Below are 16,357 nucleotides of genomic sequence, written 5' to 3' on the forward strand. Positions count from 1 at the left end.
CAAAATCAACCACTTAACTCGCACTAATCATCTATACAGGAAAGTTTACATTGTGCTAGCTATTCAAACCAATAGCTTCCCCCGGCTTGTCAGAACAAAATAAATGGCAAGTCGCATGTGCTAGAATAACTACCACCAATGTTCTATATGTTTGGTCTTATGGTTGTTGTCTGGTAGACAATACCATATGGCGTTAAGTCCATTATTGGTACCTAGTTTTTTATAATACGTTTTTATAAATAATTTGACATAAATACTTTAAACGTACCTAATGCATGTTTTTGACTGCTTCTTCTTTCAGTTTTTATGAATTGTGACCTTATTTATTTATTGCGATTATTGTAAATATTCAATACGTTTATTCATCGTATTGGTAAGTGAGGGGAAAAATAAATTGTAAGAGCTCATACATACGAGTATATATATATATATATATATATACTCGTATATAAGTGTAAAGCGCGAGTTACTGGCTACAACTACTAGGCATGTAGACTCGCACGTTAACTCGCATTGTCTGAACTGTAAGCTGATATCGCTCCAGTAATACACATTTGATAAATTATATCTAAATGATAACTGCTATCAATAAATAGTTCGGAAACGGCTGTCGAAGTGAGTGAACGTTTGGTGTGAAAAAAGTTTTTGAGGCAAAATGTCTCGGCCTAAGGGGTTGGGAGACCAGAGTTTTAGAAATAATAAGAAGTATGTTATTAACAAAGCTCAGGATTTCGTGCCAAATGGAAATTTTGATAAGGAAATAGTGCCCAAAAAACAGTAAGTGCTGACGTTGTGATGAAACTTTTTTTTTTAATTTAACCTGGGCAAAGACCTCTTTTTTTCCACTCATCTCTCTCCATAGCAAGTTCTGCCATTCAGGTAGATTTGTCGATGTCGTCCCGCCATCTCGTTCTGGATCTGCCTCTTCCTCTGCGGCCGTCTTGTGTCCAGAAGGTGGCCAGTTTAGCCCACCTCTCTGGCCGCATACGACAAACGTGTCCCGCGCAGTCCCGCTTCAGTCTAGCAGCTTTTGCACCGCCACTTTAGTTTGAGAGCGCAGTTCGGTGTTCCTTTCTTTGTTTCTTAGACGTAAGCCCAATATACTGCGCTCCATGGCTCTTTGGCAGACTTTGAGTCTGGACTTTTGAGACCTTTTTTTTGTTATATCTGCTCTAGCAATTGAGCGTCTATGAAAGTGTTAACATGGATTATTAAATTTATATGTAGATATAGAAAATAAGCAGATAAACTTATGAAAGATCATTGAAATTTCGTCCCAATTACTTTTGCATACAGTTTCATCCAGTGCAACTTGACATAAGGTCGACTGTACTAGACAAAAATCTGTATTACATTTAATGTATTGGAGGATTCTACACAAATTGAGATAAGTACAAAACTGTGTGTTATCTGATACTTACCGACTCGTGCCCAAAATGTCCCGTACCGTCGTCTATAAAAACGGCAAAAAAAACACGTTTATTGTATGTAAGCCCCTTTAAATATTCATTTTACTTCGTTTATTTAATGTTGTTATAGCAGCTGAGCAACAGAAATACACAATCTGTGAAAATTTCTACTATTTAGGTAACTATCACGATTCATGTGTACAGACAGACAGACAGCGGAGTCTAATTGACAGAAACAGGTCTACAAATCAACTTGGGGCAAAAATACATTGTATGTAAATTGTAAAAATACATTATGTAGGTATGTATGTGTGTTTGTAACGCGATAACGGTCTGAAATTGAAAAGTTATATAGGATCTGTCAATAGAATTTTTAGTTTCGTGGGGAAAACAAAATCGGTTAAGTCGTTTTTGTAATATTCTCAATTTTATAAATATTTATTGAGTTCGCGAGCTCAAGTTCGCGGCGAACAACTAGTTACAATAGGGTCAATTTGAGCACGAAGCCCTATAAAATGTTACGATGAGGTATGACCTCTTTTGATGGCTTCAAATAAGATTTATATAATATATAGATAAGGCAGATATTAGAACTACCCGTAACCTGCGACTACGTGAGTACGCAGATATAGAAACTCTATAGAGGAAGAATCTCGGCAAGACAAGGAAAAAAAGAGAAGTGGATATACCCAATCTCTGCCTACACCATGGACGTAGTGTAACGCAGCTACGCTTTGTTTGGAATCTCTTTCGATGTATTTCACCTGCGCTGGCACATTTGGATCTACTGTCATACATTTTAAAATTCCAAATTCGCTCGAACACTTTGACGCGTAAACATTACGATCAAGCTAGCGAGGCAAGAGGGTAGCCGTGATAAATTTATAAACATTAAATAAAATAATAAGAACAGACCCAATAAGGGTCTTACCTTAAGTTTCATAATAAACTTACTTTGCTACCTACTGCCTAGTGCCTATTTATTATAACCCACGATAATAAAACCTGACAGTAATAACTAAATTGCTATGTGAATGACCTAGAATATTTGTAAAAACCCACGACTGTAAACTTTATTGAACCATTTGTTTAAGAATCTGGAAATTACGTATAAATATAGAAACATTTATTTATTTATTACGCCTAACGTTTCAAGCGCAGTTGCATTTATCGTGACCGCAGATGTCAGTGTACACAATATTAAACTATCTGTACGTTTAATAATTTGTAAATTGATATTATCACACGCATATATGTTGATCTATTTTATTTTAACCTATCAATTCGCGCGTGGACGCGATCATAAATCGATCGATCGAAAATAATACTTTTATTATTACCTATGTGTTAACCCAGGTGTACTGTGAGACATGATTATTTATGTAGATAGGTACCTACATGTATGTATACACGTATGTATGTCGCCGACATGGTGTTATGTTCGAAATTTTGTTATAATCTTAATAATGAGGGACTTTATTTTATTGTGTACTAATCCTGTGATATAAAATTTGTGTAAATATATCTATAAATTTTATATACATATTATGTATACTATATATATATATATATATAAATATATTATTAGCACAAATCACACAGATTGAGCTAGCCCCAAAGTAAGTTCGAGACTTGTGTTATGGGATACTAACTCAACGATACCATATTTTATAACCAATACATATATAGATAAACATCCCCGGGGCAATCAGAAAAAGATCATTTTCCAACATGACCCGACCGGGGATCGAAACCGGGACCTCTCGGTTCAGAGGCAAGCAACCTCACCACTGCGCCACCGAGGTCGTCAAATACAAAAAGGAATAATAAAGATAATACAAAAATGCCTCAAGTCGAATTGTAGACCTCGCTCACTTCGCTCGCTCGGTCAAATATATATGTACGGAACTCATGGTATTAGTATGTACTCCGTTGTACGAAGTACTTACTAAATCCATGACTGAACTACAATAAAAAATATGACATCTGACTATGATAAGATCTATGACATGTGTCTTCTTTGACCGTGTTCGTGTCTCAACATCAAAACATGGGATCAGTCAAATCTAAATTGTTTACTTGTTGTAAAAAGGAATTAGAGAAAGAATAGTAAGTATTTTATTATGAAATAACTTAGGACGTGTAGCCTAAAAAAATACAATTTATGATAATTATTTAAATAAATAAATAAATAAATATATTAGGACAAATCACACAGATTGAGCTAGCCCCAAAGTAAGTTCGAGACTTGTGTTATGGGATACTAACTCTACGATACTTTTATAACAAATACATATATAGATAAACATCCAAGACCCGGGCCAATCAGAAAAAGATCATTTTCCATCATGACCCGACCGGGGATCGAACCCGGGACCTCTCGGTCCAGTGGCAAGAACTTTACCACTGCGCCACCGAGGTCGTCAAAATATGCGTTTAGTTATAATTATTATTACATTTTTCAGTAGTTCTGATGAGAAAAAGGAGGAAAGCCAAGAAGAAGTACCAAGCATATCATTTTTTACATTGGTATGTAAAAGATTTTTACGATTTTTCATGTGTATTACTGAAAACAGATTTCTGCCAATAATTTCAATTAATACCCAATAATTTCTTGCAGTATCGATTCGCCACATCATTGGACAGGGCTTATATAGCAATAGCGATAATATGTTCTATATTGAGCGGATGTTCCATGCCACTGAATACACTTCTTTTCTCTTCCCTGCTCGAGAGCATGGTCGATTACGGCATATCATTAAACGAAGGCAACCCAGCTGACGACGTCTTTTTAGAAGCTGTCATGTACTTTGCTATTTGGAACAGCGTAATTGGAGTGTTATTAGTTATTTTGTCATATTTGTCTACTGTACTTATGAATACTGCTGCGTTTAATCAGGTTGGTATTCACTTGTACTTGAATAAATCCGATTTTTGTAAAAGGTATGCAAGAACAGACAAGACAATATTACTGTTATTTTTAACATTTGGTAGTTTTTTGGCGGCGGTGGTGGTGTAATGGTTAAAATGCCCGCCTGTGGATCGAAAGGTCCCAGGTTCGAATCCTTCTCGTGCCCCATGAGTTTGTATACTAATCTGACTCGTGTATAGTAGTTTTCATCGTCCACCACTAGCTTCCGGTGAAGGAAAACATCGTAAGGAACCGGCACACTGGTTGATTCTTATTAACTTGTGTGTGAAATGGAGAAGGCAATGGCAAACCACTCCATTAATAATGCCAAGAAAGTTGTTGTGTGTGTTTCAATCCACGTAATAACCACGACCCTCAGCCATGAGGAATACGACTAAGAAGAAGAAGCTTTTGCGACAACTTGCTTTCGCAGGCAGGCAGGTGTGTTGAGGCGACTTGAATCAATTCTGACCCCAATTAGCACACATTATGTAAGAAGATTGTTTTTTTGTTGGAGTCGTATTAATTAGTACAAATACTTTAGTGTTTATTGTAAGTTTGGTTGCTAACAAATAACCGAATGTACCAACATGCAAGCTAATAAATTCTATAAAGACATGTTGATACTGAAAATTTTTAGCAGAATGATCGACAAATACTCTTTGTTTGTTTCTATCGTTTGTCTGTTTGTGTCAATAAATTACAGTGAAAAGTCCTGTACAACACGTAATGTAAGTATACACATTAATTAATAATCGTGAACTGTTTTAGATTTACAAGATACGCCAAGAGTATTTAAAAGCAGCTTTGAATCAGGATTTCGAATATTTCGATACTCACCAGACAGGTGATTTTGCCACGAAGATGACCAGGTATCATATGATTTTGACGTTAGATGAAAAAAACTTCGCATACTTAACGAAAACCAATTTGAAATGAAAATCATCAAATCGAAGCCTCCCAAACAGAAATACTGATATTTTTTTGACGTATTTGTGATCAACTAACTGCGCCCCGGGGCTTCACCTCCGTGGAAATTTCGGGATAAAAAGTACCCTATGAGTTATTCCAGGTTATCTTTTATCCGTGTACCAAATTTCACAACAATCGGTCTAGTATATAATGCATGAAGAGATAACAGACAAAGAAACTTGATTTCATTAAATATATATGTTATGTTTTGTTTTTCTTTAGTGACGTTGTGAAGTTAGAAGACGGTATTGGCGAGAAGTTAGCAACATTTATTTACTTCCAGTCGGCTTTTGTCAGTTCCATCATCATGGCACTAGTGAAAGGATGGAAACTAGCTTTGTTGTGTCTGATATCTTTTCCAGTCACACTGCTACTCGTTGGAATAGCTGGACTGGTAATTATGAAAATGTTGATAAATATAAATACATTAGGACAAATTACACAAATTGAGCTAGCCCCAAAGTAACTTCTAGACGTGTGTTATGGGATACTAAGTTAACGATACTATATTTAATAATATATACACATATAGATAAACATCCAAGACCCGGGCCAACCGGGGATCGAACCTCTCGGTTCAGAGAAAAGCACTTTGCCACTGCGCCACCGAGGTCGTCTCTTGAGAAGAGAATATATATAAGAGAAGTACCGACGGTTTAGAATACTGAAACTACTAAATCAAAGTCATGTTTAGAACTCAAAAATATAACACGAAGACAAATAGGTACATAAGCATTAAACATTTATTGTTTTAAGAACCTTAAAAATAAACTTTACAATGTGTGGTTCTGTAATCATTCATATCATAGGTAGGTAATTATGTCTGGGGATAAAATTTTACACAAGAGTTATTACAACAAAATAAGGCAAAAATAATCGAAGTGCGACAAAAAATATAAGATACAACACCTTCAAAATAAGAAGTTTATTCAGTTTGACAAGAATGTGATTAGAACTATCATTTAATTGTAGATACCATTGATGTAGATACAAAAAATGCATTGTTAAAAGCCTGTTCCATCACTTTATGATAAATTATCATACAGACATCTGACAGATAAACTCACCGCTACATAAATCCGCCTGATGTGATTGGCCAATCACATTAGACGGATTCATCTAGCGTGTTAGCCCTTGTAAAATACAATTTCAACGCTATCTGTTCGATATATTACTATATGCTATCAGATACATTATCAGCAAGTGGTAAAACAAGCTCTAAATATCGTAAATCCAATAGATAGCAGCAAAATTGTCGAAAAAAGAAGCCGTAGCCTCCGGAAAAGCTGGTTCCGTTACTGAAGAGGTCATATCTGCTATACGTACAGTATACGCTTTCAGTGGACAGCAGAAAGAGATAGACAGATACCAGAAATACTTGGGACAAGCAAGGAGTATCAATATAAAGAAAGGTGCAAATATATTTCTCAATTTGCAATAGACAGTCATGATAGGTATCGCTTTTATTGAGGTTTTAAATATATTATCAGCTGTTGTTCTTTTCGCTTTTGATGTTTTGTAGTGAATTTTTACACCTAAAAGGTTTTTTATTAGTATGAATTCAATAGCTTTATTAAATATATTTAGTTTTTAACATGATGTTATGATATTGTTACATTAAAAATGTATCGTTTTAGGTTTCTTCAATGGCCTTGCGATGGGAACTCTGTTCTTGTGCATTTTTTGTGCTTATGCTCTATCATTCTGGTTTGGATACAGACTGATGGTTGAAGAACCCGAAAACTATGATGTTTCGACTATGGTTGCTGTGAGTATGTTTCTGTTAAAATATATAGATATATAGATAAAATATATAGATAAGACGTCGTTGATCGTAGTTCTACTTATAAACGCGTTTTTATACGAAATTGATATTGCTTAAGATAAAAACGTTGATGATGCGAATCCTAAATTTGACAGACAAAACACGTCTAAAAATGTCTGCGTTCAATTAAAAATTGAGATTACTTATTACGTATTCTTTTTTAGGTATTTTTCGGCGTAATGATGGGGTCAGCTAACTTTGGCATATCCTCAACACTCATGGAAGTATTTGGCGTGGCCAAAGGAGCTGGTGCCCAAATCTTCAACCTGATCGACAATGTGCCTACTATTAACCCGCTATTGAATAATGGCATCGTTCCAAAATCAATCGATGGTAACATTGAACTTAAGAATGTCGTGTTCAGATATCCTTCAAGGCCTGATGTACCGGTAAGTTACACGCTATCCAGTTACTTATTCTGTATTATTTCGATTTAGTAAGTATTTTTATAATCTATGTTTTTAAAATTTGTTTTAATTCATATACAAAACAGATCTTAAAAACATAGATTCAGCGTTCAGATTCATCTGACGATTTACTTGAAAAATACATTGCTTGTATTTTGTAGACACATTTACGCACATGCAATGCAATCAGAAATAGCTCCATATTAACACTCCTAAGTCTAAAACATATATTTCTTTCAATGTAGCATTTAATACTTTTCTTTGACTAATAAAAAAAGATGAATCCTAATTTATTTTGATACTTTATTTATCGTTGAAGGTATTGAAAGGAGTAAATTTAAGTGTAAGTCGAGGCCAATCAGTAGCATTAGTGGGTCACTCTGGGTGTGGAAAATCTACCATCATTCAACTTATATCACGTTATTACGACACGCTCGACGGCAGTGTGAGTACTTTTTACCGTATAATATAGTAGTGTATTTGTTACTTTGATATTCCTTTAATAGCATTAGTTTAAAGTAATACTCTGGTTAATCGAACTAGTCTGAAGAACTGAGTAGCAATATTTCGGTTGAAGCAAACCACCGAAGTTTTGCAACAGCAAAAATTTTCTGTTATAGCAATACGTCGTTGGATTGTCGGTACCTGAAATGATAATTATTATCAGTCTGTATTTTTAGTTAGAACACAACTATAGAAAAATACTTCTTATATGTAGGTATTCAAAATCTAGTAAAAATTGCAATAAATACAATGGGTGTAAAAGTATTATTAGTTTCTTTGTTCAAATTATGGAATGTATTTGACGCGTCTTTTTGTATGTATGTAATGTATGTCTTTATCAATAGTCTATGCTTAATAATTATAGATAAGAAATAATCTTTTTGGGCATGTGATATTCACGAGACCGTAAAATAAAACACTGAGTCATTGTATGGATTAACTGGATGTATCGATTATTTATAAGAGATAAATTCGAAAGAAAGTCTGTCAGGCTTTTTGATGTATTTTTCTGAATTGGTATCTATATAGTTCTTTTAACAATTTAGGAAGAAAATAATTAACACAGTTACGTCTATATAAAAATCATTTTTAGGTACAAATTGATGGCAACAATGTTCGAGATCTGTCTATCAGATGGTTGCGCAAACAAATCGGTCTAGTTGGCCAAGAGCCTGTGTTGTTCAACACCACAGTACGAGAAAATATAAAGTATGGTCGGAAAGACGCAAGTGACGCTGAGGTTGAAGCATGCGCAAAACAGGCTAATGCTCATCAGTTTATTATGAAACTGCCTAAGGTATAGTCAGTTTGAAATATTATTTAGATTTATAAGCAGAGTGTGTGCGATATTCACCACCAATTTTCGTAATTTGTTTTTTTTTTAATTATTATTTCTAACTTGTAACAGCGCTATATATTTTTCATTTTAACGTTAAATTTCACGTTTATTTGCATCATTTTCATAACTATTGATTGGCATATTTCAAGTTTTTTCTTTCTTCTTTAAACAAATCATCTATAAATAATCAAATTACATTAACAGGGCTACGATACTCTGGTGGGTGAACGTGGAGCTTCGTTATCAGGAGGACAGAAGCAGCGCATAGCTATAGCCAGGGCTCTGGTGCGGAACCCAAGTATACTGCTGCTTGATGAAGCCACTAGTGCTCTAGATATGTCTTCTGAAGCTAAAGTTCAAAAAGCATTAGATAAGGTAACAACATTCTCTCCATTTTAAAGTCAACCTATTAAAATTACTGAGGTATTAATATTTTTACGTAACATCTCTCTCACGCGTTTTTTCCTCAGCCATAAAGTTACCTTTTCTCCTTCACTTCGCATTATCTTTGGCAACCTTAGTTGTCAGCCCCAATGGCTTAACGAGTGACCACTTTGAATCTTAATTGTTTTAATTTTACGACACAAAATGATCATCCTTGATGATATCATGCAAGCAAATCTAGGTATAAGGTCTCTCAGGACTAGGTGAAAACGGTATAACTAGGAATTTATTCGTTAGTTCATACGTTATTTACTGAATAATAATGTTATTGCGCAATAATGCCAAATATATGTAAGCCGCATGGCGCCGGAAAGAAGGACCTGTAAAGTGACTTGGATCCCGACTGATGGGAAAAGATCACAAGACAAGCTGAAGGTGCGATGGTCCGACGAACTGTCGGCCTTCGATAAATAATGGCAACAACTGGCGAGGAATATAAGTGGTTGGAAACAAAGAGGGCTTTTGCCCTGCAGTGAGACCTGAGAGCTACATAAAAAAAAACGCCGAATACAATAATATTGATTAATAATTGCACCACAGTCAATTTAATGGGCCGAAATATAAAACTTTTGTATTGGTTCAAGATACACCAACGAATTTATCTTTTCTGATTGTATTTACTATGTTAGGTTGTTGTATTTATTTAAGATAGACAACTAGCTAAAGTGTTTTTTTTATTTTATTTCAATCCAATCATAGATTACATTGATGTAACACATGTTTTTGCAAGTTAAATGTGGTCACAATTGATTGTAATACATTATCACATGTTATATGAAGTATTGCACAAGGTATCATCATTAAACATCAATGAAACATTCAAAATATTCGTGTTGATAAGTATGTGTATTTAATACCTTATAAAGTTAGTCTTAATGCGCTGATGATAACTATTTTTATCATGATTAGGTACAAAACGGGTGCTTGTTACGTATATCCATGAATGACGTCTTCCAATGTAACTGTAAACAGCTTAGGTTAGAAATTATAAGTAATTATTTTATTCGATCAATTTAAAAAATGTGTAGTATTTAGGAAATGTTAAATATATCAAACATAAATTATACTGAGAAACTAGCAATTCTGTCATAAAATTGTCATACATCGTCATGTCAAATAGTCACAGAGATGACAATGCTGCGCAGGATGTGTGGTCACACGCGACCCAATCGCGTGTGTAAACAAGTGCAGAAGGGACTAATTCAAAAATGCCGAATTAGTGTTGTTTGATTACCCTTAATGGTAATGAAAGAAACTGGGAATGTGATTAAACAAGAAAAAGAATATTCACCATTAGAATTTATTATAGGCTCGAGAAGGCAGGACTACTATAGTGGTGGCTCACAGACTCTCCACAATCAGAAACGTTGACAACATTTACGTTTTCAAAGCGGGACAAATCATAGAATCTGGAAATCACATGGAACTGGTGAAAAAAAAGGGACATTATTACGACATGGTCATGATACAGGGGACATCGGAGTTAGAGGAAGAAGGCGGTAATGTGTCTAATTTTATTCTTACATATTACTTAATTAATATAGAAGATAGATATTACAGTCTAGTGTAAATATTTATGATTCTAATTCTGTATTCTGAATAATAGAAGATTAGTTTCGATCATCATTTTACGTATATGAGATTTCAAACTTTATCCACAAAAACCATAACTTTAAATATTTTATCGACGAAATATGTTACAAGTACCTAACGAAGATCATTTTATTTTCTTTACAGGGCAAAATAATATGTTAACAAGACAGATTTCAGTAGCAAGCGTCAATGACGATGAAGAAGAAGTATTTACTTATAAGAAAGAGGTGAGTTCTCAATTGATCGCTGATCTGAAAAAAAATATTAGTACAGTGAACCGCATGTCAAGTTACCCTGTAGAGATTCTTAAATTGTGTCGTAACAGCGACGTACTTGTAAGGAAGTTGGGTAGCTTGAGATGCAGTTTACTGTACATTGTAATATTTAATTTGATCTTATTAGGTCGCAGATGCAGATGATGAAGAGCCAGATGTGTCATTCTTTCGAGTGGTACGCCTTAACTCACCTGAGTGGAAGTCTGTTACTGCTGCGAGTTTGTGCTCGCTTATGAGTGGTTTCGCTATGCCGTTATTGGCTGTCATACTGGGTGATTTTATAGGGGTAAGTATTTTATTATATGTTAACTGAATGTTTATATTATTTGCTGCAAAGTATATCTGACACGTGGCGTATAGCTGGTTCACCCCGCAATAACTGGCTCGTTTACCCGCCTATCTCAATACCAAAAGCACGATTTAATGGCAATTTCTGATGAAGCCATCGCTATAATATCATTTACCATCAATTTAATAATATATTTTAAAAAAGTGTTTAGACAAATATGTCTAAACACAACCTTTTTTTATTATGAAGAAGAATTGAATTAAACTATGTCTTTGTTTTTAGGTACTTTCGGATGATGACCCAGATTTCGTACGATCTGAAGTGCGCAAGTTCGCCCTTATTTTCATCGGAATCGGAGTGTTTTCTGGAATAACGAATTTCATTACGGTAGGTATAGCTTTCTACTTTTATTCACTTTAATAAAATTAATACCGAACTAAATAATAAATTCCCAGATAATCGTGCTTACATTTTTTACTGATGCTGATTTCTATAGGTCTTCTTCTACGGCGTGGCCGGAGAATACCTAACAGAACGATTGAGACTTCAAATGTTTGAGAATCTTCTCCGACAAGGGATTGGATTTTACGATGATAAGGATAATGCCACAGGGGCTCTGTGCGCACGATTGTCAGGTGAAGCCGCTGCTGTACAAGGCGTAAGTAATGTTTAATGGAATTATTATTAATTATCATCAGTCATTTAAATTTTTCATTACTGGGATACACATGAAGGATACTGAATATAGCATCCTTCATGGATATGGAGTATAGGCCATGGCATAACCAAAGTTTTCCCAATAGACCAAACCAAAGTTTTCCCAGAGTTAGGAGTTTATCAACTAAAAGGGGCATTCCGAACACAGAGCATATATTACATTTTTGATATTCCATTAAATGATCAATCTGTGGAAGTAGTTTAATTCCTCTAACGAAGGCTGAACCATTGCGTCATCGAGCTTACTACATTCATTAATATTTATTCACAATAAGAGGACATCAGTACTAGGTTTGTTTGCAGCAGTCTACGCTAAATCCAGCATTTTGTCTTATCGACGGTGGAGCGCAGTTTAAAGTTAACGTTAAAGTAGACTGGTACAACAGATTTTTATAAACAAATGTATTTAACAATTTATTGATGTTATGTTTCCGCAGAAATAAAATAACAGTTAGGTACATTTCAGGCGACTGGTCAAAGAATCGGCACGGTGCTTCAAGCTATAGGCACTTTCGGATTTGCTCTTGTCTTGTCCCTGTATTACGAATGGAGAGTTGGATTGGTTGCATTGGCATTTGTTCCTGTAATAGTGGTCATTTTGTACAAGGAAGGCAGGATGGTTAGTGAAGAATCATCCGGCACTGCAAAAACAATGGAAGCCAGCTCGAAGGTAAATGAACTTAAGAAACGTAGCCAGAAAAAACAGACCGATAAAACAGACAAAACAGACAGATGCAGATAAAACAGACAGATGCCGTCCTATCTTTCGTTTCACTCATAAATTAAAGTGAAACGCATATTAGAAACACGCGAGAAAAAACAGGATTGAGCGCTTATATCTTTGCCTAGTTTTATAATGCCTTTAACATCAATATTTACAACATGTTACTCCAATATTATCTCATTTACAAAGACAAAGAAAACTAAAGACAATGAGCAAGCGTAGCCATTTGGTAGAACAATTCTATAACTTTCCGATATCAAAGGCTTTATAAAACGGGTTACCGGGAAACACTTTATTTCGAAAACTGATAAGAGTACATCGCCAATATTACTACGAATATTTCATGGTGCGATATCTTGATACCTACTGCGAAAAGTTTTTTGTTCGAGACATTTTTTCCAACATGTGGTTTGGCGATGTCGCTTTGCTTCGAAAAAATTATATACATTTCTGTAATCACAATTTAAAAATGGAAGAATTAAAGAAAGAAAAATATTTTCATTGTTTTGTTGGTCTTTTTTATGAGAGATGTATTTTTCAGCTCGCTGTCGAAGCAGTCGCAAACGTACGAACAGTAGCATCTTTGGGGCGAGAAGAAACATTCTGCAATGACTATGCTATCCAATTATATCCGGCTTTGCTTCTGGCTAAGCGTTCGGCTCACATGAGGGGACTTGTTTTTGGTCTTTCTCGAGGCCTTTTCAACTTTATATACGCAGCAGCCCTGTATTATGGTGGAACACTTATTGTTTACGATGGCGTTGATTACGCGTTGATTCTAAAGTAAGTTCTTCACAGTTATTAGTTATACGTTCTATATGATAGACCCTATCAGTACTATAAAATACAGCTGCTACACAAAAAAATTATTAAAACTATTATATGCAGGATTTAGCTATGGAAATTGAGACAAGGAACTCCACCGGCAAGAGCCTCGCTCTTAAATTAGATTATAAGGAAAAAAGTTTTTTTTTTAAATTACTTTTCAAGAACTTTAAAGGGGGATAATAAGCTATTTATCCATATGTATCTATGTGTTTATGAAAATATTATTATCGTTTAATCTTTCAGATCAGCTCAAGCGTTACTCATGGGAGCATCTTCAGCGGCGCAAGCGTTTGCATTTGCCCCTAACTTCCAGAAGGGTATAAAGGCGGCAGGTCGTGTTATTAAACTGTTAAATGTGAAGTCCAAAATAACTGATCCAGATAAACCAGTCGTTGCATTTGTAAGTCTTTTTGTCTGGTTTAAATTCACATTTTTTTTCTACTGTATATTGCTAATTGTAAAGTGACGAAAATAGTTCTTTTATAGCTTTTATCCTGTATTTTTGAATATTTTTTGATTATAAGCCCAGAGTTTGTTCATGAGTAGTCTTTTTTTATATAAAACTTTGCAGAAGGGTACTGGCGAAGCCAGTCTTCAACAGATCAATTTCAGATATCCAACAAGACCAATGATACAAGTTCTCAAAAATTTGAACTTGGAGATAGAAAGAGGTAAAACGGTCGCTCTGGTTGGATCTAGTGGATGTGGAAAGAGTACAGTTATACAATTGCTGGAGAGATATTACGATCCTGATAGTGGAATAGTGGTTAGTATTCGTTTAAACTAAATATCTGACAAAAACAAATTACTTATCTGAGATATATTTATTTTTACGTTTTAACATTACTTTTAGCACAATTTATTTTCATATTTCCTTTTTTCAAGGTTGCTTGGAAGAAATTGTACTAGTGATAAGACCACCAAATATACATATTTTTAGTTGGCTTTTTTAAAATTATAGAATCTCGTATCTTATATTTGATACATAAATGTGTTTTTATTTAATTATCTAGGCTCAAGACGGAGTATCTTTACCACAACTCCGTCTGGATGATGCCAGAAAACCCATAGGTTTTGTGCAGCAAGAACCTATACTATTCGATAGAACTATTGGAGAAAATATAGCATACGGAGACAATTCGAGGAATCCAAATGCGGATGAAATAGTAGCAGCTGCGAAACAGGCCAATATTCACAACTTCATCGTCTCATTACCAATGGTATGTTTTAACTTTTACCTTGACAGAAAATAATTACAAAAAGAGTATTCAAAGAGCATTAGAGATAAATGATAAAAATAGTTAAGAAATTTTTTAAAGATTTCGTGTTCATGATTTAGATTATCATGTTATATTTAAAATATTGTTTGTCAATAACAAACAATAATATAAACTGTGTTTCATTCAGGGTTACGAAACCAACATAGGATCAAAAGGCACACAATTATCTGGTGGTCAGAAGCAAAGAGTCGCTATTGCAAGAGCTCTAATAAGAAGACCACGAATGCTGCTTTTAGACGAAGCTACAAGTGCTCTTGATACTGAGAGTGAGAAGGTAATGATTTATGATATTTTTTTACCCAATTTAAATAAAAAATGGAGTTACAGAGCTAATGCCAGAAAAAGAAATTATAATGATTATTTTGCACTAATATTTCTACAATAGCATGTCTCCAAAATGACGACATACTTAGTTTATTAAACGTATTTTATTTACAGGTGGTCCAAGAAGCTCTAGATGCAGCCAAGGCAGGTCGCACGTGTGTCATGATTGCCCATCGTTTGAGCACAGTCCGAGATGCCGATATCATATGCGTTATCAATGATGGCAAAGTTGTTGAAAGTGGCAAACACGCCGAACTGCTAGATCTCAAGGGAATTTATTACAATTTAAATAGAAGAGGACATATGTAAATTTAGATAAAATGTAGATGTATGTATAAATACTACCGCCTGTGATGTTCTTAGATGGACCGAACTTTTTTAGATGTTTGTGTTCAATATGTAGTCGGGTGCAATTACAAAGTAAGAATGTATATTATTTTGTCTGTGGTTTAATCATGTGATACGTTATAGATAAAAACACACATATCTTTCAATTCTTAAAATTTTTTAATACCATGTTTTTTTTGTTTGTAAATATATACAGTTTTATTGTATCTTTTTATTTTGTACGATTTTACTTTTGTTTTCTTTTTTGATGTGATTTTATTACTAACTACTACTACTTTAAGAAGTATTAAATAGTAATTTAAATAAAGATGTATTTTTATAGAAAATATGATTTTCATTTAATCAATAAAAAACAGTAATTTTTCACCTCTTGAATTTACAAATCACGTACATAGAAATAATAAATTAATTCCTAATTCATTGATCAAGTACATAGGAACTTAGGTTTAATTTGGGCTTTCTACTATTTTGACACATCAGTGCGAGACCAAAGTACTTTCAACTAAACTATAAAATTAATATAATATTAATATTAGTCCGATTAATCGAACCAACAGGAAAAAATGTCGACGAACTTCAGCTAACCTTAAGCGATAACTGGAGAAGAAAGTGAATGATACACTCAATAGACCTGTTAGAGGAGACTTATCAGGAGATCCACTGAAACTT

The 16,357-nt window shown here is 34.4% G+C and overlaps 1 protein-coding gene across 3 annotated transcripts; it reads left to right on the top strand.

Moving 5' to 3' along the window:
- The first annotated feature begins 603 nt into the window (after positions 1 to 603).
- Positions 604 to 16,014, top strand: LOC128669129 (ATP-dependent translocase ABCB1-like). 3 transcript variants are annotated; one of them, XM_053743641.1, is made up of 23 exons: positions 604 to 777; positions 3,875 to 3,938; positions 4,030 to 4,308; positions 5,092 to 5,192; positions 5,515 to 5,686; positions 6,533 to 6,704; positions 6,930 to 7,060; positions 7,282 to 7,506; positions 7,844 to 7,969; positions 8,621 to 8,824; positions 9,071 to 9,241; positions 10,620 to 10,809; positions 11,048 to 11,130; positions 11,306 to 11,464; positions 11,750 to 11,854; positions 11,964 to 12,125; positions 12,651 to 12,854; positions 13,450 to 13,691; positions 13,980 to 14,136; positions 14,308 to 14,502; positions 14,750 to 14,956; positions 15,144 to 15,290; positions 15,455 to 16,014. In XM_053743641.1, exons 1-23 carry the CDS (start codon positions 656 to 658, stop codon positions 15,647 to 15,649), a joined length of 3,813 nt encoding a protein of 1,270 aa, XP_053599616.1. In that variant the 5' UTR covers positions 604 to 655; the 3' UTR covers positions 15,650 to 16,014. The 3 variants fall into 3 exon arrangements, with proteins under 3 accessions (XP_053599616.1, XP_053599617.1, XP_053599618.1); XM_053743642.1 differs by having other exon boundaries at positions 3,878 to 3,938; XM_053743643.2 differs by lacking the exon at positions 604 to 777 and adding an exon at positions 3,056 to 3,518.
- Positions 16,015 to 16,357: the final 343 nt, after the last annotated feature.

Source organism: Plodia interpunctella, chromosome 4 (genome assembly GCF_027563975.2).
Source record: "Plodia interpunctella isolate USDA-ARS_2022_Savannah chromosome 4, ilPloInte3.2, whole genome shotgun sequence".
Lineage (NCBI taxonomy): Eukaryota > Metazoa > Arthropoda > Insecta > Lepidoptera > Pyralidae > Plodia > Plodia interpunctella.